Source organism: Homalodisca vitripennis, chromosome 4 (genome assembly GCF_021130785.1).
Source record: "Homalodisca vitripennis isolate AUS2020 chromosome 4, UT_GWSS_2.1, whole genome shotgun sequence".
Lineage (NCBI taxonomy): Eukaryota > Metazoa > Arthropoda > Insecta > Hemiptera > Cicadellidae > Homalodisca > Homalodisca vitripennis.
This window is the reverse complement of record NC_060210.1, coordinates 164,059,824-164,083,534: the sequence shown is the minus strand read 5'-3', so window position 1 is coordinate 164,083,534 and position 23,711 is coordinate 164,059,824. Positions and strand designations below refer to the sequence as shown.

The 23,711-nt window shown below is 34.7% G+C and overlaps 3 protein-coding genes across 5 annotated transcripts in view; 2 read left to right on the top strand and 1 right to left on the bottom strand.

The window, feature by feature from the left end:
• Positions 1-23,711, bottom strand: part of LOC124360510 (neurobeachin-like protein 1) — a 545,778-nt gene that overhangs the window by 494,924 nt on the left and 27,143 nt on the right. The gene's annotated exons all lie outside the window — the stretch shown is intronic.
• On the top strand, positions 1,669-2,447 carry LOC124361264 (cuticle protein 7-like; the record flags this gene model as incomplete). The annotated part of the gene is made up of 1 exon (XM_046815311.1): positions 1,669-2,447. A coding segment is annotated over one exon (672 nt), but the record flags the coding sequence as incomplete, so codon positions are not given.
• Positions 18,712-21,398, top strand: LOC124360514 (cuticle protein 21-like). Its single transcript, XM_046814207.1, has 2 exons — positions 18,712-18,814; positions 20,674-21,398. Exons 1-2 carry the CDS (start codon positions 18,803-18,805, stop codon positions 21,277-21,279), a joined length of 618 nt encoding a protein of 205 aa, XP_046670163.1. The 5' UTR covers positions 18,712-18,802; the 3' UTR covers positions 21,280-21,398.

Here is a 23,711-nt window from a genome sequence, read left to right as displayed (position 1 = left end):
GCTTGGACACCAGGATGATAGTGGTATAACCCTACACTGTTATACCACTAATTTTTAAAACTATATTATATGAATTTAGATTCATATCAAATGAAGTCTTTCATGGATTTGATGGATCATGTTTTAATTTACAAGGATACGATAGACCACCAGTTATGTTCCAACCAGGATACGATCGACCATATGTTATGTTCCAATCAGGATACGATAGACCATATGTTATGTTCCAACCAGGATACGATAGACCACCAGTTATGTTCCAACCAGGATACGATCGACCATATGTTATGTTCCAACCAGGATACGATCGACCATATGTTATGTTTCCAACCAGGATACGATAGACCATATGTTATGTTTCCAACCAGGATACGATCGACCATACTTTATGTTCCAACCAGGATACGATAGACCATATGTTATGTTCCAACCAGGATACGATCAACCATATGTTATGTTCCAACCAGGATACGATAGACCACCAGTTATGTTCCAACCAGGATACGATCGACCATATGTTATGTTCCAACCAGGATACGATAGATCATATGTTATGTTCCAACCAGGATACGATCGACCATACTTTATGTTCCAACAAAACTTTGATGGTCCATTAAAAATATATCTTATCAGACTTACAGAATATCACTCATAAAGGAGTCTTATTGTTACCCTGGACTTTCTTTGCCGGCTAATGTGTTTCATAACTCCTCCAGAGGCTGATAAAATGATCGAGTCAGAATTTCTTTGTACTAGCTATCATTGAGTGAACCGTTCTCTCTCAAAATTTAAGGAACCCCTAGTAGGGTCTTACTACAACAATACCATCTTTATTAGGTTTAACAATTTAAAGCATATGTTAAATTTTAACATTTGCCCATGCCCAAATATTTAATGCTTCATAGTGTTTGTCTGATAAACTTTCTGAAATAGATCATGTAAATTATTCCAAATTGGAACGGTGCCAAATTTCAAAACTATGATCACATCATTAACATATACTGAAGAACCACGTTTACCATGATGACTTATTGTCTGATTATTTTGGTTCTTAATTAACCTCATATTGTATTGCAGAATAATATTGGCAAGGTAAATCTGGAAAAATTCCAGGGAGTTAATTCTTTTTACAAAAACATATACTTGTTTTTCTCTACGTTTACTATGTTAGTAGCTGTGGAACAATGACTTGTTTATGTCTCACGTGTACAGACCCTTAAGGTTAAAAATACACAATTATTGTTTACAAAACGCGCAAACTTATGTCAATCTAAAAAATATTTAATTTAATTTATACCAAACTCGCTTTATATCAATTATGGAACATTCTATTGTTTAAATAAACAACTGATATAAATTTGTAACTCTCTAAAAGTAATGCAAGTTCAATTTTTAAAGCTTGTAAATAGGAACAAAATAATTATAGATGTTTGGAAGTAAAAGAGGTTGAAGGTTTTTAAGATTGACTCAATGTGTACTAAGAGGTTACAAATACAAGAGAAAAATAAAATCTTAGATACATAAAGACTACTACAGTTATGTTATAAAACTGTTTAAGAGTGTCCAAATGACTAATCTAATAAGTTTATTTAATGTTTATTTTACACCAGCTTCTACTGTTTAGAACATTACGGCCGTAATGATGAAGCTTACTCTACTTTGTAATGTTTACAGTTCATCTTGTTGTCTGCTTGTGTGGCATTCGCCAGCGCAGGAGTGGTGCCCTACCACGCTGCCCCTGCCTACGCTGCAGCCCCTGCCTACGCTGCAGGTCCTGCCTACGCTGCTGCTCCTGCGTACGTCTCACCAGTAGCCAAATATGCTGCAGCACCAGTAGCTTACGCTGCCCCAGTTGCTAAGTACGCTGCTGCTCCTGTAGCATACGCAGCTCCCGTTGCCAAATATGCCGCCGCCCCTGTAGCTTACGCTGCAGCTCCCGCCTACGCCCCTGCGTATGCGAAGGCTGCCGTTGACGACTACGATCCTAATCCACAGTACAGCTACGCCTACGACATCCAAGATGCTCTGACCGGGGACTCCAAGAGCCAGCACGAGAGCCGAAGCGGAGACGTTGTCCAGGGATCCTACAGCCTGGTCGAGCCTGACGGTTCCAAGCGTACCGTAGAGTACACCGCCGACCCCCACAACGGGTTCAATGCCGTCGTCCACAAGGAACCCGGATATGCTCCCGTGGCTAAATACGCTGCTGCCCCCGCTTATGCCGCCCCAGTAGCTAAATACGCTGCTGGTCCCGCATATGCCGCTGCCCCCGCCTACGCACCTGTAGCGAAATACGCTGCCCCTGCAGCATACGCTGCACCCGCCTATGCCCACTACTAGTGCCTGAATAGTTGTACAATTCCGATTAGTTTTTAAGACAGTGTACAAATGTGATCCTTTAAGTTTAAGTTGTGTATGTACATTATACTATAACTATCAAAATTTTATTTTGTCGTTATTTACTGACCAGCCATCATAAAAGGTAATTCATTATATTTTACTTAGTCGAAATCAAGAATAAGACTGAAAACAAATACTTTATATTGTCATTAAAAGACTTTCAACCAATTATACTGTATTATGTGAGTGCTTCACTAATCGATTGCCATTCCTTATGTCCCCTGATTTACAAATACTGGATTATGGAATAACAAACTGGGTTCCACATGTCGCATTGCTTATTGTAAGTAAACAAAAATATTTATTACATGTTTTGAAATTATGAAATTACATAATTTAACAACGGTATTTCTTGCATCAGTTAAATGTTTCGAACAAGACATTTACTATATTTAGCATTATGAATAGTAATGGCTGGACAAAACAATTTGCTTTTTATATTGTAGATTATTTAAATAATGTTTTAAACTGTTTTAACAACAACGGGACTAACCCTAAATATTAGTTAGTGTACTTTTTTGTAGTCTCGAATAACTTTAAGGTAATTTGGACAAAAACTTAAAATATCTTTATATCATACGAGTTTAAAAACTAGAAATTACGAAAATTAATAATTGTAGTCTAAATGTTATGCAGATATACATACGTATATCTTACAGGTTTGGGAAATTTACAAAACTTCAAACTTGTAGATTATAGAAGTCATTAATGTTTCATTATAACGCTTTCACCGTACTCAACAGTACTTGTAAATGAAAGGATAAAAAAAAGTAATCGTATCATCAGAAAGTTTGGCAGGTATATAAATTCCGTACTACAATACAGGCATTTTAGTTGTTTCTAATTATCTATGAATACGTTCGTGGATGGAGACTATGCGACTGTATCACTACAGCTGCAACTGATGCTCATAAAGTGCCAACCGCAGCTGTACATGAACACACTTGACTGATATGCTCCTGAAAGAGAACACACTATTTCAAGTGAACCTTTGCTCTACTAACCTCACGTAATGTTTAGTAAATATGAGTCTCTTCTATCGTAAAGCATCTGATATATACGAAAATACTTATTGCACACAAATCTTGTAGTTTTAAGTTTTAGCACCAACAATTTACAAAAGGAATTTAGCAATATGAGTTCAATAATACAATACGACCATATAGCAACGTAAGTTTTAATGAACCTAATGAACTGCAACGGAATCTACTTAAATGTAGTTGTGGTGATCCAAAAGATCGTGGTTTCATTACAGGTTATAATAACCGTTCTAGCCATCACCATTAACGGTAAAAGGTAAGATGTATTGTCACCACAGCACTCGGCGAAAATGCTAATGTCGACAATTTCACATGTGAAGTATTCCTAATAATAAAAACAGTAAATAACTGAACACCATAAGTGTTCTCAAGCATGTCGAATCAGTAACTTTGTTAAATATATATTTGATCAAATTTTATTTATCTAAATGATAGGAAGCATAATTACCCAGATTTCTCCAAATGTATATTCTCTATAATTAAGCAGTTTTCAAAGCCCATTTTTCACAAGATCTATCCTTTGGAGTGGTTTGCTTTTACTGTATTATACAGTAAAATAAAAAAAATTATAACTTGAATACTGTTTAAAAATATTTACTAAATAATAATTATTAATTGCATAACTTATATAGTTATTAACAATTAAGTAATCTGTTATCAATATACACACAACGTAACTTCCACAAACAATATATATATGTGGCAAAAACCTAAATCCACCATACATAATCTTCACCTATTTTGACTGTTCATTGTGAGTTCAGTATACCCACATGACCAAATGTTAACAATACAGTGATGCTAATTATATAAAACTTTGAACATATTAAATTAGAATTATGTAAATTATGTATTGCACCAAAGGACCTGTGCACAGTGGCAATTGGGTTGTTAGTTCTGTTAAAATACATTGGTTTTCCTAAACATGTCAAAATCTTAAACTGTTGATAACATCACAAGTAGTGGATGTGTACACAAAGACTAATCGTTATGTGGGGATGAACCATTCTTGTAACAGTGCCGGATACAAGATTACAACCATAGGTCATCCCATATACCCATTTTTAAAAACAGCATTTTACACATTTAAACACTATCTTTCTTCTTTTTTTTACAACAACATTACAATCACTTACACTAAATATAAACCATATACCCGACATGACCGTATTGATGACAAATATGCCGGTACGTTACGCCCACAACGAACCACTCACGGTGTTCTGTATGTTTGTATACGAGTACTTTCAAATATCCTCTCTCAATAATTTGTGGTTACATCCTCAAGAATTGTATTTTTTACATGACAGGCGTTATCTTAAGGGGTGCTTTCCTTTTGTCACCTTCAGTGCAGGCAGCACCGACTTTAGTAAATCAGATAAGATAGGAAAGTTATTTAAACCCAACTCTTGTAAAACTAAGTAAAATATACTTCAAAATATAATTTCCTTAACGACAATTACACTGTGATCGTGTTATATCTGTAACTTTGTAAGATTTAGTCTGGGCTTATAAAATGGACCCAAAAATTGCCTAAGGTTTAATTCAAATATTTGAAGTTATCTAAATAATATAATACAGCAATCTGAAATTTATAGTGATAATTTCAAAAAGTAAATAAACATATATTTAAAAACAGCAAGTGAATATATTATTAGTCACAAAAATGTTTTTAAAATTGCTCAAATGTTATAGACAATCAGTATTGTACTAACAGAATAAAACTGTGTTCACATTACAAATAATTAATAAGTAGAGAATATCACATATCTCTACAAGTTCATGTAAGTCTAGAATTACATTGACATAGTGTTTAATATCTATAAAAATAAATATAAACAAATATAACATATTATACAGGAATTAAATAATGTAATGTAAGAGAATACAGACGTAGTGTTGTAGGAAAAATGCTAATAGGTATTTAAAAATAAATAAACTCGCTCAACATTTTCATAATTAAATAAACAATGGCTACGGAAATGCCATTGCCTACATACGGCGATCAATTTAAAATTACAGTGTGATCTAATAACCTTAAGTTTAACGAGGGTAATATAGGGTAATATACGAGAAGGAGATAAATAACGTTAAAATATATATGCGTTTATTCGTTTAAGCATGCCAAATAATAAATAATCTTACTATATAATAATAAATAATTTCCTTAAATTTCGATACTGAAGCGGAAAAAGTTGTATCTGTTGTCAGAAATTAGTTCTATATTCAGCTGAGCGTAATATGTCACAATATTCACTAACATTTTTCTTAAGAACCCGTAAAATAAAAAACGTAAATTGTTAGAAACCAAGTAAACGAAATAAACAATAGCACTTGTTATGACGAATTTGTTTTTATTCTACCAAGCAAAACCGTGTATTTAAAAATAAACACACCCTGTCAAAAATTTATTTTTTATTCAACCTAGTATAATCGCAAAATAAAAAACTAATACACATTATCACAAATTCGAGGTTTCTTCAGCGAAGCATATAATGTAGCCTATGGGATAAGAAAGTTATCACAGTCACAAATTTTATTTTTACTCAATGAACCATATCCATGGGATAAAAACGTGTTCAGCCAAGTTGTTTACCAAGTTACAGTTTAAAAACGTTAGACGTAGAACTAACAATGTGGAACAATCTAAACATATTTTGATGTGAAGTTTGAGTGACGTTTCATGTAACAAAACCTCGATATCGTATCCGGCCCAGTGCATGTGTTTCTGTCATCCTGAAATACTAGACTATGAAGATTATGGTACAAATAATGCTTTACATTTGCATTAACTCATAATACAATCAAAAATTAGAAACTTCTTTACAATGGTTTATAAACAAAAACGTGAACTTAAGTTGGAATAAGGTAAAAATAAGTGAAAATTTTATGAAAATATATTTATTTATAAACATTAGATCATATCGTGGACCACTCAAAACCTTTATTTGGAAACCATATGAGATATTAAAAACCATCAATGATCAAACACTGTAGTAAATTATCAGAAATAAAAAAAAAAACCTCTACGATGAAAAAGTGACAATGAAATGAAAATATAAATCTTGAATGATTCTTGGGATGCATTGAGGTTACAAGGCGGTGTGCGTATAGATACGATTTCAAATTATAACTTATTAAATACGTTTTCACGTATTTCTAATTCGGTTGTATATAAACATTTTTTTTACAATTACTTAAAACTGTTCTTGTCATCATTAATTTCACAGTCGTATTCGCTCAAGGTTTATTTTATTTAGCTTATGTAAGTATGAAGCATCCCACAGTTTTCAAATAACCAGCCACTTAGTTACTGCTTCACTTACTCGCAGTGTTTCTGTAGATTGAATTAATATGTCCCCATCATTTTATTTCTTCAATTGTCTAGAAACTATTAAAATTATGAAAAGATCTATTCATTTTTGCAACTGCTACTCAAAACAAGGACAAACTTGGGGAGGAAAGTAAAACATCTTAGGGAATATATTATATTTTACGAAGAGACCATACCATTTTTGTCATATAGACTATATAACGTAAGAAACGCTATTAACTACAACTCGTTTCGTTGCCAATAACAAACAATAATTTAATGCTAACTTAGAACTCTAAGTTTGTAATAGATATGTTATAAAAGTATGTTTGGGCAGCTATAATTATTGTTCTACATGACAACCACGAGTCTAATGCGAAGAATACACAAGATGTATTAGTCAGTTGTCAAATACAAGTTTAATAAAAACATTGTTGTTTCATTTTATTATAGAAACATTCTAAAAGACATTAAACTTTACGGCAAATACTGAAAACAACTGCAGGTTGTAGTATGAAATGTTTAACTCAGAAAGGTTGGGACTTTTAAGAAACAATCCACCAAAAGTTACAGGATTTTGCCAAAACTACGCATTCTAGTATGTGGGATTTATATACTTTAGTAACCTAAATTGGAAACACGAAAATGAAAGTTATGGTGGTAGCGATGAATTATTTTGTTTTCCAAAACACATTGATATGAAAACATTTCAAAATGAACATATTACTTAAAAAATCTTTTATTTTAACACATGATCAACATGATCGTTGCCGTTGAGTTCAATGTGTACTGAAAATAACACCAAATAATTGTAATAATGAGTTAAGAACTAAATTTGGGCCAAACAATTTGCTGAGAGCCAGACCAACATTTGACAGTAGGCTGGTACGAATTAACACGAATAAGGTAGATGTATGTCCGTGAAATCTATAACATGAGTGTAACGGTGACCCGAATCTGGAATGTTTATACTCTATATCATGTTACGTTGTGCCCGCCGGTAGGGTTGAGTGTGCAGTGTGGGGATGTGCAGACGTGTTACACAAGGGGGCGTGGCAGCGGGGCGGGGCCCTACTCCCCTGGAGAAAGTCTCTCCCTTATAAACGCGCTCAAACACACACACCTCATACATTCACGATAACAATCTACCATGGCTTGCAAGGTATGTGTTACAACTTCCATTATCAAACCGCACTTTGTACATTGTAAAGTAAATTAATATTTTTCCACACATTCAATGCAATATTTGTACTGCAAAAGAGTTCTATTAAACATAACATAGATAATTTATGATCAAATCAGATCTCGAGTATCATTCTTAAAGTTAGAGACGAAAAACAGTAATATATTTCAATTAATATAACAAAATAAATACAACTTTTCAATATGCCTTTTACAGTCTTGAGAAATGAACGTGAAACAATTATGCGATAGTTTTAATTAGTAGTCAATATATTCAATCTAATGAATGTTAGTAAATATTTTTTAAATTCAATGTAGTTTTTATAAGAAAATGCCTACAATATATAATTTAAAAAGAGCGTAGCAACAAGAATACTTATAATAATTATCGCTTTCTATGTCAAAAGTATAAGAATATAACAATTTCAATAATAACATAAATAAATATTACACATATCCTAACTACCATTTCAATAATTCTTTAAACATTTTATTTCATAGAACGAAAATAAAATAAATATAAACCACACTCAATAATTTACCACAATACCGGACAATAATATTCTCAGTCATCATAGATGAGAAGATTTAAATAATGACTAAATCTTGAGGGTAAAGAGTAACCAGGAATGCAACCACGCGGTTGTTTAGCGCCGCGGGAAAGTGTGTGCGGTGGGTGACCTTGGACACTGTCATTGTCAGGGTGACCAGGCGTCCGTCCACAGCACTGTCATTTCCGTCACGGTTCCTTAGTGAACGCAGTCAAAAATTATAATGATACAATAGATTTTCCAATAAATAGCTTATATTTTCTGTTTAAAAATAACAAATGATAATAGTTCTAATTATTCTGAAAATATGAGCTTTTGACTATTCGAGTTAAAAGGATAAAACATACCGGAGATTTGCCCTTGCTACAACGACACGATTCGACGATTAAATTCTATACTCAGAGCGTTTATTATAAAAGCATATTGTCCTTACAAAGTATATATCGTCAATAATAAACTTAAAAAATATACCACGTGCTGTGGGTGGGGGGGGGGGGGGGTGGGGGGGGGGGGGGGTGGGGGGGGGGGGGGGTGGGGGGGGGGGGGGGTGGGGGGGGGGGGGGGTGGGGGGGGGGGGGGGTTTATAAAGTTTTCGACTTTGTTGACTACAGTATACTGTTAAACAAACTAAAATTTCATAGTATTCGAGGAGTTTTTTACTAGTGGCTGAGATTATTTTTCAGCCACATAACACATAGGTAAGAATTTAAAATCAATTGTCAGGTTTCAATTGATATGATCTACGTAATCCCTCGGGGATATATTTCTCATCACAAACAGTAGCCTACGAGCGAATCGTAAAGTATGCTTTGGAAATCCGAACCTTCGTGGATCTCAACAATTGTGTAAAAAATTAAAAATTATCAATCTCACAACTTTTGAAAAAAACCGTTAAGAATAAACCTAGAAAAAAACTGTCAGAGTCATTGCAAAATTTAAACTCAGAGAGTCGTTCAAATACTAAAACTGTTGACGCTACCTATAGTATATATTTAAAAAACAACATGTTCTGAATGTGCCTAACGTGAGGCCAAGCATACACAGATACGAGACTAGGGGCAGCATAAACAACCAAGGGAGAACGTTTACCCTAACCGGCTGGTGTTCACTTTATTAACAGATGTCCTGTTCACTTTGTTAACAGGTTGAATCAAGAAATGTCCCAATGCTCAACATTACTGGTGGGTTTGGTATTTAACTGAAAACCCACTCATTTGGCTTACTGACGTCGAAGATGGGTTTAAGGAAAATATGTGAATGTAAATTTTTTGTTTTGTTTTGTTTTAAGTTGAGTTGAGTCAGTGTGCATGAGAAAATGGTGGTGAGCATGTCAAAATTACTAGTATCTCTAACTTTTACAATGTAATACATGTTATCGTCTACTGCAATAAAGATATTTGAATTATATTCGAACCTATTCCCTAAATAAGCTTTTGTAACCTAATCCCAGAGCTTACTCAACGATTAAAAAAGATTACAGACATGCTGACATAGTTGTAACTTTGAAGCTGTTGCAACATTATTCCACTAGCGTCTCAACGACAACTAAGCAGCATAGTGAACGAACCTGAGTTAACTCTGTATGTTCAGGCTGGAGTTGTCATCAAACAAGATGTTAAAGCGATGTTATCCAGTATTCCTAATACCGTCGTAGAGCTGATGAAGCAAGGGTTTGGAATTCTTATTTCACGTCACACGTGTATGTTATATACTCCTTAACCCATACAAGGGCATAACTAAACAGTGATACATACAATATTTTTAATGTATAAAATGATTCTTGTCAAACATACACATTTCCATTCTAACAAATCCAACGTCGTCGTTCCATAAATCATATTATTATCATATTTAGTTTAATTTACATTAAAAACAGTAAAAAAGGCATTTTATATTTTATTTGGAATAGGTTGGAGGGACAGAGAGCATTGAGGTATCCTTTGTATTTAACATAAGCCTATAATGCCTTCACCACCGTAACTATAATCCACAAACAGTCAGTGGTTATACAAATCGGAAATTACGATAGCGAAGTTCCTCTCATATCAAACTCATACACAACATATTTGTCCTTCTTTAATATCGATAAGCTGAAACTGGATAATTGTTGAAGTTACTTAAGAATTGATTTGATTGACCTTCTCACACTCGTGTGCGTTAATTTAACTTCAAAATCTAAGCTTTCAATGGTTAAAATATATAATTTGTAAACTATTTACCGCATTGTTAAAATTAATAAAACTTATATAAAATCAGTAAACCTAAAGAAAGGACGAATATTTATCCAATACATGTTTATTAAATAATAGTAGACGTTATAGAATATACTTATATAGCGATATAACAATTATATATTTAAATCAAAACTTTATATTACACAAATTTTTTTCTCAAACACCAATACGATTTTCTATAATCATATAATATATGGCTATTCTATGCTTAGATAGATTAGGCGCCGGTCTAGTAAATAACGTAATTCAAAATCGGGAATCAGGAAGCGAACAGTTTGGTCAATGTCAGCCCAATAATTTGGCCGTGACATTACTGGGACGTCTGGACGACCCCCCCCCCCCCCATAAACCAATTAGAGATGTTTTACTTGGACCAACGTCAATCTAACATTGCTGGACGTTTCCCTTTCCTTTTAAACAAAATCAACTAAGTGTGTAAAAATGTGTAAAATTAATTATTTAACAATCAATATATACAACATTTTAATAATTTTCTATAAGTGCCATGGTGAAAACTGTTGCTCAGTATCTTAATCCCTTAAAGGTTGCATTAAAATAAGCAATTTTCTTTTTTAACCATCCAGAGTTTCAAAATATGAAAGTTGCATAATCAACATTTAAATAAATAAGACAGATCAAAATAAAATAAGTTAACGTAATTTTTTGTGTGACTCATAGTGGTAAACAATGATATATTACATTTTGACTGCAGTTAGTTGTTTATAAGCCCTGATAAGAGGTATTCTCATCAATTTTCGATATCACAAAGTACATATTCTCCTTTGTGAAAAACGACACAATCCAAAAGTTACTGGTTTCGTAAAGATTTGTTTTGCCATATTTGAAATCTTAATAATTAGTTATTTTTTTATTTATACACAATTTACTACATAATTTATTGTTAGATCAGCTGATACCGTAATAGACCAACGGTGACTGGTGCGTTTCCCCCTCTACACCTCGCGCTCAACAATGTTCCCAGGTTTACATGAATGAACAATATGTTGATTCATGTTGCAATAACATTCACATCTGTTGCAATAACCAAACAACATCGGTAGTTACAATAAACGAACTAAATATGGTTGATTCCTTTCACGTGTTTTGCAGACAATATTGTAAACAATCAGACAGTAGTGGTCATAGTTACTTCATAGCAGGAACAGCTGATGGTCAGCACCGATACAGCAACACCGCCTCAAATCTCATCGGGCTATTTTGGTAAGGGCTGCTATAGTATCAAATTACTGGTATCCCCTGAGAGAACAACTATGTGCCGTATATAATTTATTTTGACCCTTTTAATTAAGAAATACGTATATATAAAAAAAGATTATTAATTACTATTATAATTAATACATTTCACTAACAAAAAAGTAGCTATATATTAATTTTATACATAATTAGTAGCTTTTCAAGTACATATTTTTCATATTTTATTTGTATATATACAAATTTAAACGGTAATGACGCAAATTTTATTTCAAAATAAAAAGGAATAGTAATAGTATAGTGATAAAAGGAACAATTCCTGAATTATAATCCTAATAATAAAAATCAAAGATTTTAGGATTGTAAAAACTGAACAACGTGTCTATTGGAAGCAATTTAAAATGTGTTACATGACCCTATTTGTATTAAATCCAAATGACGTATTCAAAATGGCTACCAAATTCCGTACATTTAAAGATGATGCCTTTTTTAAGGAAATGTATTAAACTACATTTAAATGAAATAAAATAAAGTTAAATTGATGAGTTATTGTTATGATTTTTTTCTTTAATAGGTAATATGGTTATCATTACATGTTTTATTTTCCATACTTTTTAGGACCACTGTGTGCGAATATCTAAGAAGGAGTCTTGCTTGGGTTCTAATCCTACCAAAGTTAGTAGCCAATAACTGAATTACCTGGCGTAGGATAGTCCATAAACTAGTACCGGTATACACGTAGTTGATAAAAACAGGTCATTCGGACAATTTGGGACAGGTGGGGTGTAAGAGTTTTTAACTTTCGTGAACAACACTTTGAAAAGGTCAAACAAAAGGTTGTTAATAAATATTTGTAAGATGGCGTAATTTGTACTGTATGTCTCTAATCTGAGTAGCGATAAAGTTTTCATGCACTGTGTTTTACTGCAGCGTACGGAGGCGATTGAAAATGACGAGACACTGACCCGATGACTCCTCAGTGACGCTAATGGGTGCAGGTGCAGATAGCGGTAGTGCAGTACTGTAGTCAGCGCGGTGCTGATGGGCCAATCATCGAACGTCTGGGCCAAGGATCGTTGCCTCATTGGTGGCGAAAGTACCATTGTTGGCCTCATGACGTCACGGCATCATCGCCCCTAGGCCAATAGGACCATTGTTGTGTTCGGCTACGCACACTCGGTATCGACAGGAGAGTAACAGAAACGAATAAAGCTGGACAACGAGACCCAGATTTTCTATCTCACGATTATTAAATGACTGAATGACAACAGACTAACCACAAGTTTTTGCGTAACTGTAAGATATCGAGTGTCTCAAATCTGGATCCGAGGACCAGAAATATTAGCGCGGAAAGAAAAAAGTCAGACTTTCTTTCAAACTCAGGAAGAAAAAACAACTCCAGAATTGTCCTGAAGTAAGTTTTTTTATGTGTTATTTTCTGAGATTTTAATAGTACCTCAGATTCAGTGGCACCATTGGCGAGCGCCAGAGTAACCTATAATTCGAAAGGCAGTAAAAGTTTTAGCTTTGTCCCCATCTCGAAAACTGAATTAAGAATTGAAATTTTTCTCAAAGCTTCATTCCTATAAAGGCAACATCAACTTCGATCATAGTGCTTATAATCATCCATGAGATTTGGGTGAGCGTTAGTAAATATATTTTATATTAGTCTTATAGGTAAACATGATGGTAATAAGAAAATTGCAATATAAATTTTTTTGACAAACTGAGTACAGTCGCACAACATTTTACAATTTGCCATGGTAACACATGTAGCCAAAATAAAATGAGATATAAACTTGACGTTTTGTACGCAACCTCGCCGTAGCCTCCTACGCAACACGTGGTGTGGCGTACTCTTATCTTGTATTAAAGGTCAAAAGGGTGGATACGCGGGCTCGAAGAATAAATCCTCTTGCAAAGGGCCACCATATGAATTGTAGGTAACATGAACTTTTATTAGATATCTTGCGGTATATGGTTGTATGATTTCCTGTTCATTAGTATTTTGCTAAAAAAATAACAAAATACGTTGAAACCCTAAAATTGAAAAATAAAACATGGTGATCACTCGTGATATAACATGTAAAATTATTCCATTTCGAGATTCATAAAAATGAAATGAGGAATTAACATTTTTTACTAAATAAAACTTAGGAAATGCGCATAGTCAAAAAGAATATTATTTACAGACAGTGGTTTTTTTACACATATACAACATGTAACTCTCTCGAATCATTTTTAATCCATAACACAGGCCTACAGAGGTTTTGGTGCTGAAGGTTTTAGAGCTGATTTTTAAGTTGAATTGGGGTGCTGAATCCAAATATGAAATCAGTTTTTCCCTATCAGCTCTAGTTTTTACGATAGGAATATTTCTGTACTTACACATTAAAACTTGAACAAGCTAACATGGGTGTATTATGTTAATAATAAAAAAAACACAAAAGTGTTAAAGCCTTTGTATATTTGTAGAGCCATTTAACCACGAAAACCACAGTAAAAGTTTACAGTACCATTAAACCCAAATACAATTAATCTTTGCGAAGATGAAACTAATTGAAAAGAAGAAAAACAAAAACGTCATTCAACACATCGGAAGCTTCTTTTGCGTGACTTTCTTGAGTGCACTTTGTTCAAACAGTCTCGTTTTAAGCACCAGCAGTAATCTACCATCAAATGAGTATCCCATCTTCTTCCATTGTTTTGATATCCTGGTGAAATCTTTCACCTTGTTCTTCACTTGTGTCGCCCAAATTTTCCGGAAAACAGTCCAAGTGGCTGTGGAGATAGTGGACTTTTATGCTCATATTACATCCCAGTGATTTGAAATTACTGAGCATACTGTTTACGAGCTCAAGATATTTGTCACTTTTTTGATTTCCCAGAACATTTTTTATAACATCAACAAATGAAAGCCAAGGTTTTTTCGATTTCATTCATTGACTGAACAAAAGCCGGATCTTTAGTAAGTTGTCTGATTTGTGGCCCATCAAAAATTCCAGCTTTAAGTTTTTCTGTACTTATTTGAGGCAGTTTTCTTCCTATGTACACAAAACATCATTCTTGTCAAGAGCCCTTACAAATTGCTTCATTAGGCCTAACTTAATATGTAGGGGCGGTAAGATGATTTTCTCTCGTTCAACTAAAGACTCAACAATAATGTTTTTTTTGCCCAACAACCAAGTTTTCTCTCTTAGGCCACTCCTTTTTTACCCAGTGGTTTTTTTCTGTCCCTACTATTCCAGAGGCACAAGAAACAAGGATATTTTGTGTAGCCACATTGCTGCCCAAGAAGACAGTTTTTAGGTCTACACATATCACCCAGCGGTGTTCCTGGTATTTTATCTTTTGCAAGACCAAAGTTATTGTCTCATATTCTTCTTTCATTTCAGTTGAATGAGCAATTGGTATTGAGCCAAATTTGTTACCATTGTGAAGGAGAACACATTTCAAACTACGCTTGTTGTATATTTCAAAATAACAGTGGTTTTTTGTTTCCCTCCAAACCATTGCACGCCAAATTTAAGACTTTTTCTTTTTCTGTAATCCACTGCTGTAAGTGTGTTCTGTACATGTTTTACACACAATTTGCGGTGCACATGTTTTATCTTGGTCTCCAAGCCGAACACCGAAATATCCAAGATATGCACGTTTCACAAAGCCTGTAATGTTTTTCCTATTTTCTTTTAACGTATACCCTGCAAACGTAACAAAACACAAGGATGATTAACACAGCTTCTTCGACTTGTACTCATGTTTCCATGTTAAATATATAAGTAAAGCAAGTTTTGAACAAATACTTTGTTTCACAATAACTCACAAAGTTTGAGGTTATGTCCAGATGTTCTGAATGGCTGAGGAGAACTATCGTAACATCAAAAGCCACCAAACTGAGTCGTGATTCGACAGATAGCACTGTTTGATTTTGAAAACACGATGGCTTATGAAATAGTAATAAACATGGAAGTTCATTGATATTTTCTTGTATAATAGTATATACTGCAGAGGAAGTGACACGATTAGTTTATTAGTAGAATTATAATTTAACTTTGAGTAATTTTTTCCTAAATATATCAAATATTTTTAAAAAAAATCACCAAAGGTTGTATCATATCTAAAAAAGTAAAGCTGATACAAAAAATAGATATACTTTTTGAATTCAGCGCTCCAAACATAGTTTAAATCAGCTCTAAGATTCCCGGCACCAAAGAAAAAATATTTTTCTGTAGGCCTGTGTAATTTACAAAATTAATATCCTTATCATCATCTGATTTTTCGCCCGATTACGATAGCCTTAAATTCTACTTCAAATGAACTTTCACATAATAATCAAAGCAATTTGTTTTGTATTTAGTTGTACCCAAAAAATTATATAAAAGACTACATGAATAAAGAATGTGTAAACATTTTTGTTTTAATTATGCCAACCAAACACCGACAGCGCCACCATAACAAGACTCGCCACAAGGATATAGCTGTATCACATAGATGATGATTGATACAAATAGAGAAAAGAACATTCTTACGCGCAATACTTAGGAAATCTTGTCTCGATGCTAGACGGAAAAATTTGAGAAATGTGACCGTAGCAAAATTATTAAAAAGCCTCAGTACCATACGTAATGTACATGATGCTATAATTTCCACAACATGTATTACAACGCTACCGATTAACACTGATTGTTTTACTTGATATTGTGTTTTTAATATTAACACCTTCATTGCAACTCTTTACTGAGCGATCGTGACCACTAGTGTCGCAGTCACCGTGTTATCACTGTCATACAGTCTTAAATTATATTTACACAAGCCTTACTTTAGAAGTACATAGGCTACATTAATAAAATAACAGTTGTAAATGTAATATAATTAATAATTGTAACAGATAATACATGTTTGAAAACAAAAACAATTATAAAAATGTTTTGCCCGATGTCTATAACAAAACCTTTAATAATAATATAAAAATATCTTGGCGTTTCTTGCAGTTACATTTGAGCAACAAATGCCAAAATATGCATTAGTCATGTATGTTCGGCGAAACATTGATAGCATAACTCAACAAAATATTCATACTATATTATCTTAAACAACGTTCAACGGGATGATATTATCAAACTATTAGAATATGCGACTTTGTGCCTCAGAAGATGTCAAACCCACAAAATGTCATCACAACACTTTAATACCACGTCAATACCTTGTACCATTTAGACAAAGGATTGGCTATTTTGGAGCCGTGTATTGCAATAAAAATTTTAATTAATAATTAGTATGCAGACTAATTTTTTTATTTCGAGTTACCAACATTGACTTATTGTGTGTACTTTATTAGTAAAAATTTTAAAAATGGTTTAACTTTGGATTATGTGTATAATTTTAAAATCAACCATCTTATAGCCTATATTTAACTATTTTACAATTACTCATAAATTGCCTAAAGCTATAAGATAAGAGAATTTCCGAATGTAGCTAAATGAACCCACAGCAGTACACCGCCACTGTAAGACATCACTGATACGTCGCACAGGATTTGAGGGACAATAAAGTAACCAACCAAACCTTCATTAGACTATAAATAAAAATATAGATAACAATCGGTTGTATTTCGAGAGCAGTTTATTGTTTCTTACTCCATATGTAAATTAATAAAACTCTTTTTAACCGATTTATGTATAAGTTGCGACTATTGAGCTAATGATGTTTATTGTTAAAAAAAAATGTTTAATCGAAATTATGATAGTTTCAATCGATTATCGAAAACAGTTCAAAGGATAAACACTATTAAGGAAATCCACTGTCCCAGGGATCAGGACAGGTACCAATTGCCAGTGATATTCTACCTTCCCGTGTTTGGCATACGTTAGAGAACTGGGTCAAAAGTAGGTTTCTAATTTACTTGCTGTCATCAACAAGAAGCCAAACTGCAGTAAACTGATGTTCTGGCTCAATTTCTTATAGGCGCTAGCCTAAGAGTATTGCGTTTATGTCACCAGTCGGAGCTGTCAACACCGAGCTGGATCCGGGTTAAAGCAAGTTACGACGTTATATATCAGCTTTATTAGAATATTACCGTCAACACATCTTCAATGAAGCCCAGCAAGAGTATATGTGCTCAAAAGTTATATTATCTGAAAGTAAAATTATAGTCTGTTTGACTATGTATAATATCTATGTGATTGTATAACAAAACATTTCATTCAAAGGTTTAATTAGGAGACACTTTTGGCCCTTTACCCATACACACTATACTAATATGTACATGAGTGTAAAGTTATAAACAAAAATTGTATGTACTAAAATAAACACAAAAATATATATATGTTGATGTTATAACAAAAATTATTTTAAGAACAAAGAAGTGTGCTCAATATTACTGGTGAATACATATTGTGTTAAGGATATCTCGAAGTGAGGTATCCCTAATTTATCTTCTTGCCTCCCTACAACGCTGTAATTCCGACTAAAAGAAGACATTTTTGTGAATGCTGAGGCACACGATTGTAATTACAATGGATAAAGACAAATATTCTCCTATTGAAGAGGAAAAGTGTCGCTTGCACAACTAGAACATTATTGAACCCATTAACATTGTTATCTAGACCTAAGTGACTGAAAATTCCATAATTCAGAAACGTGTTATTATGAATGAGGCGGTGTGCCGTATCACGGTATCTGGAGTGCCCTCGATACGCGAGGCCAGCTCAAAGCTGACCAATTAGACGACGAAAAACAAACGGCAGCGGCAGGGGCAGCGGTGGTGGCAGTGTGTGGTAAGGTCACGGGTGTGGCAAGGTCCTTTACTGACTTATATACTCTGGGTGGCAGGGGACTCTTCACACTTTGGTCATCACTTCACTGATCAACATGGCATTCAAGGTAAGCACTTGGAACTTTTATTTTGTCTAAATTCTCCTATAACTCGAATTTTGAAAAAAAAAATCTAAAGTTTCTTATTTTGCTGCAAAATCTAACGATACATTTTGAAATACTTTAAATTTATTAAATTTTTTAACATAGCGGCAAAAAAAAATACAAATCCTTGTTCCAGGTTTTAAAAAACCTTTTAGTAGGGGTGGGCGAGTTACATTAAAGCGTCATGCAGCAATTAAGGTTTGAATATACGAGGATTTATATCAGTGTTTTAATCATAATTTATGAAAAGTTGACATTACAAATTAGAACAACGAAAGGGTTTATCATAATAATTGCTAAGTAGCTTCCGCAAAAAGTTTAAAGGAATAAGAGAAATAACGGACTTAATTTTTAACAAAATTAGTCAATAAAATTAATACAGTTAGTCATTAAACGTTAATAAACCAATTTTAATTATTTTTAAAAAGTAATGAAAGTACTGTGTACTGTGAGGAAGTCTAGGTAGCTATTTCCTGTATAATAACTAGTTTATTAACTACTAGCTGTTTCCCGCGGCTTCGCGCGCTTTTCGTAAGCTTTGCCCGTGTATGTGCACTTCTGGTTCAAGTGAATTATATTTCCAACGACGATGTAGAGTTTGTATTGTTACCACAATCAAGAAAATCTGTCAAAAGTGTATGTTTATAGCCATTGTCTACGTACATGTATATTATTATACAGTGGTCTGGCATTCAAGCTTTAAGTTCAAGCAGAAATGTATGTTGAAGACAAATATACATCAAAGCTTAGCGCCTTCAAATAGTTTTTCGCTATTTAATATACTTAACTGTCTCACAATCGCAGTTTATAGCGTACAGGCGCTTTAAAACATTTAACTTTTGCAGTGCCGCCTGGTGGCGACATACATCAATAGGCATAGCGTATAAACCTTCTCCGTCGAAAAATACATATACATACAAATTGTTATAATTATCGGTCAAATAGTTTACGATTCTATAAAGGACATACATACACACATTCATTTTTATATATAGATATTTTACTATTCCAGCACTATGTTGTGCCACAATGTAGCCAGTATTAATGATGTACTAATTACAAAACGTAATAATCAGATTATTGAATTAACTACATAACTATAGACTATATTCGATCAAATACATTCTATTTACACTCAGCTATAAATCTGATCAACGCACAGGCAATTGCAAGTCGACGCGTGAAATTCGTTTGAACGTTTTAGAAACATGGAGAAGATTAAGTGTTTGCATTACTAAGATTATTATTACATATAGCTAGAAACATGTTTATAAATATTTTTGTACGAACCTTTTTACGAACCATTCTACTGTTTATCCTACCAATTAAAATTTATTTTTGGATACGAATGAATCACATGAAAAGTAGTCTTTTCAATCTAACATAGAACTGAAAACCAATCTAAAATTAGAACACAATATGATTATAAAATATTTCCACCAATGTTCAAAAACTATAACCCATAAACGTTAACACCTTATCTTTATTCTGCATTTACTATAGTATATTATCATCAAATACTTAGACTACAAAACCAAAGTAAATTAACATTATTGAACAATTATTTACTCAAAAGCAGCATAAAGCTCTATTTAAAAAAATCTGAATTGAAGTGTTTTATTCTGTAGAAAAGTTTAAATTACATCGCTTGGACCAGAAATTGATATCGATGCTGTGGATGAAAATGGAAATGTACTACTTTAATGTTTGTACAAAATTATAAACTTATGAAAGGACCTATACAATTTAAATCGCCGATTTTTTGAGGTAATATTTATACTTAAATCTAAAATATATTTTTACATTTGTAATTATGTTTATAGCTTTTCCTCTTCGCCGCCTTCGTGGCCGCCGCCCGTGCCGGAGTCATCGGCGCCCCTGCCGTCCTCGCCCCTGCTGGCCCCGCCTACGCCGCCCATGCCTACGCCGCCCCTGCCTACGCCGCCCCCGCCTACGCTTCTCCCTATGTTGCTCACGCTCCCGTCGTCGCTAAGGTCGCCGCTCCCGTGGCTTACGCCGCCCACGGCCCCGTTGTCGCTGCCCCAGTGGTCGCTAAGGCCTACGCCGCCGCCCCCGCTGACGAGTACGATCCCCATCCCCAGTACAGCTACGCCTACGACATCAAGGACGCTCTGACCGGAGACTCCAAGAGCCAGCACGAGAGCCGCGACGGAGACGTCGTCCAGGGATCCTACAGCCTGGTCGAGCCTGACGGTTCCGTCCGTACCGTCGACTACACCGCCGACCCCGTCAACGGATTCAACGCCGTCGTCCACAAGACCGCCGGAGTCGTCGCCGCCCCCGTCGTCGCCAAGGTTGCTGCCCCCGTGGCTTACGCCGCCCACGCTCCCGTCGTCGCCGCCCCCGTGGCTTACGCCGCCCACGCTCCCGTCGTCGCCAAGGCCGTCGCCCCTGCCTACTACGGTTAACTTTCCCCTCTTCTATTGAGAATGCCATGATCTGCAGACCATCTTTGCAGAGTGTCTAGTCTCATCTTCTAAATTATTGAAACGTTTAAATAAAAATAGCAAAACGTCAACAGAACAAACTGAGTACTTAATTGATCTGACCCATAAGCCACCTTGATAAATGACATTGGTTGGACAGGTGCCGCCATCTAGGGCCAGGTCAAGAATGTCCACACCCGCCTCGAATCTGGCTCAATGTCAGGCATCGTAATACTGGTCGAAATCGTTACTCAAATCACTGTCGCCACTCGGGAAAATGTCACAAGTTCTGTGAAGTTGTTACAAACTGCTCCATATATATTGTTCAGCTATTTGTATAACTTCATGACAGTTTTAAATAGCTCTTAAATTATTATTATTCAACTGAACATCAACAATAATGCCATTTATCATTGTGGGCTACAACATCCGTTCATATAGAGGGATATCCTTGCTTTGTAAATCAAATTATAGATATGTTGTACATGTTGCAATGAACACGTGCATTTTTCAAGAGTAACCAAAAAGGAATCGTTACAACCACGTTCACTTGAAAATGAAACAGATAAGTTTGCTAATGTATATCGTGCATATACTGGATATCAGCCCTAAATAGTTTATCTACTGTTTATCAGTTATTAGGGAGAAAAGAGAATGGTACGGTAATCTATATTTACAATTTTCATTGTAAACAATTAGCCAATCGGCGCGATACAATATTTAAATTCTTCTTCATTTATGCTATACTTATAATATATAGAAACCCAAGAACGACTACTTAACTGTTTAGTTGAACCGGTTATAAGGCTGTAACGTTGAACTGTAAAGATTGTATGTCTGAATGTGGTATTGCGAACGAATGTAAAATCTATAGATTTATCCGGTATGACTTTTACCACATAATTGTTACATTGTCCACGGCGATAAAAGGTTTGACTTGACTTTGGCTGCACGTGAACGCACCAATACATGACGTACCATCAGATACGTTCCTCGAGTAGTGGGTAAGACAAGTCATAGCATATCAAATTAAACGACTTAATGGAAGAAACAGAGTATAGGCAAATTGGGGAAAGATAGCGGCTAGTCTAAGAATTTAAATGTAAGATGTGTAAGATCCTATGCAGAAAATGTAGTTTAGGATAATTAGTCAATGTATGGAGTGTGGCTGAGCTTTCTACTATAAATACTTCCGCACGATTTTTGGGCCTATTGACAGTTATTTTGAAACTATTTGTACCACACGAGTTTTCAGCTCGACATACCCGACTCAAATGTTGTGTGCGGAGGGAAACAGTAATGCGGCTTTATCAAGTAACCAAAAATCAAAATTGTTTACGTAAATTCGGTTACCATATTTTTGGAGGGTTTTCAAAATGTCAAAGAAACCATAAAATAAAAATAGTTTTACTTTTTGACAAAATAAAGTCACCTTTGGAGTAGGCCTAAGAATTTCAATTTGCAACATTCATGGTTTATAAAGTAAATCAACAAAAACTGTGTAGCCGGCGCAGGAGTTACTTACACCCTGTATAGCACGTTATAGTTGTACTGTAAGATATAGGTCAAAGTGCGGGCAGGGCGGTGTGTGATGCAGTCGACAGGGAGTTGCCGGCCTAGAAACATTTCGTCACTTAACCTCCTTCGGCATTTGCATTCAAAGACAGGCTGCAGACCTACACGGTACCTGTAATTACTGTCGCAACTGTCCTTGTGGTCATAACATGTCGCCTGACGGCCATCATAGCGTCTGCAAGTTACCAGTACTCATCCGACATCAGGGGGCAAGAAGTGTATCTTCTCCTGTCACGGCACACATTAGGGGTTCAGGCCACGGATTAGTCAACAAATATACACACTTATAATTATGTAGCATAATATTACATTCATTCATAAAAACAATTACACATCATATATCACTTATGCTTGCAACAGTAAGGGCTAATGTTGCAAAGCCATAAAAATCGGAATAAAATATTAATCTATAACAAAGTGCAGTTTTCTATATGATGCGTTGTATTGTTTATGCATACATAAACACACACACACACACACACACGCGCGCGCGCGCGCGCACACACGCACGCACGCACGCGCGCACACACACACACACACACACACACACACACATATATTTTTGTAAGGTATTAATTTCCCTTAAATTTAAAAAAAATATGAAGTAGGCTACAGCAAAAAATATAACGATATACCGAACAGAAAATTTAGTAAATCTGCATACTTGTTATATAGCCTATATATTTGTATACGCTGCTATAACGAATATCAAAAGTTGTGTTTTTAAATATTTAAACCTTCTTGATTACTGTAACTATTACACTACTACAGGGATTCCAAACGTAATGTTAGCTTGTCGAGTAGGTTGTAGACGTAGATTGAATGTTTGGTAAATGAAA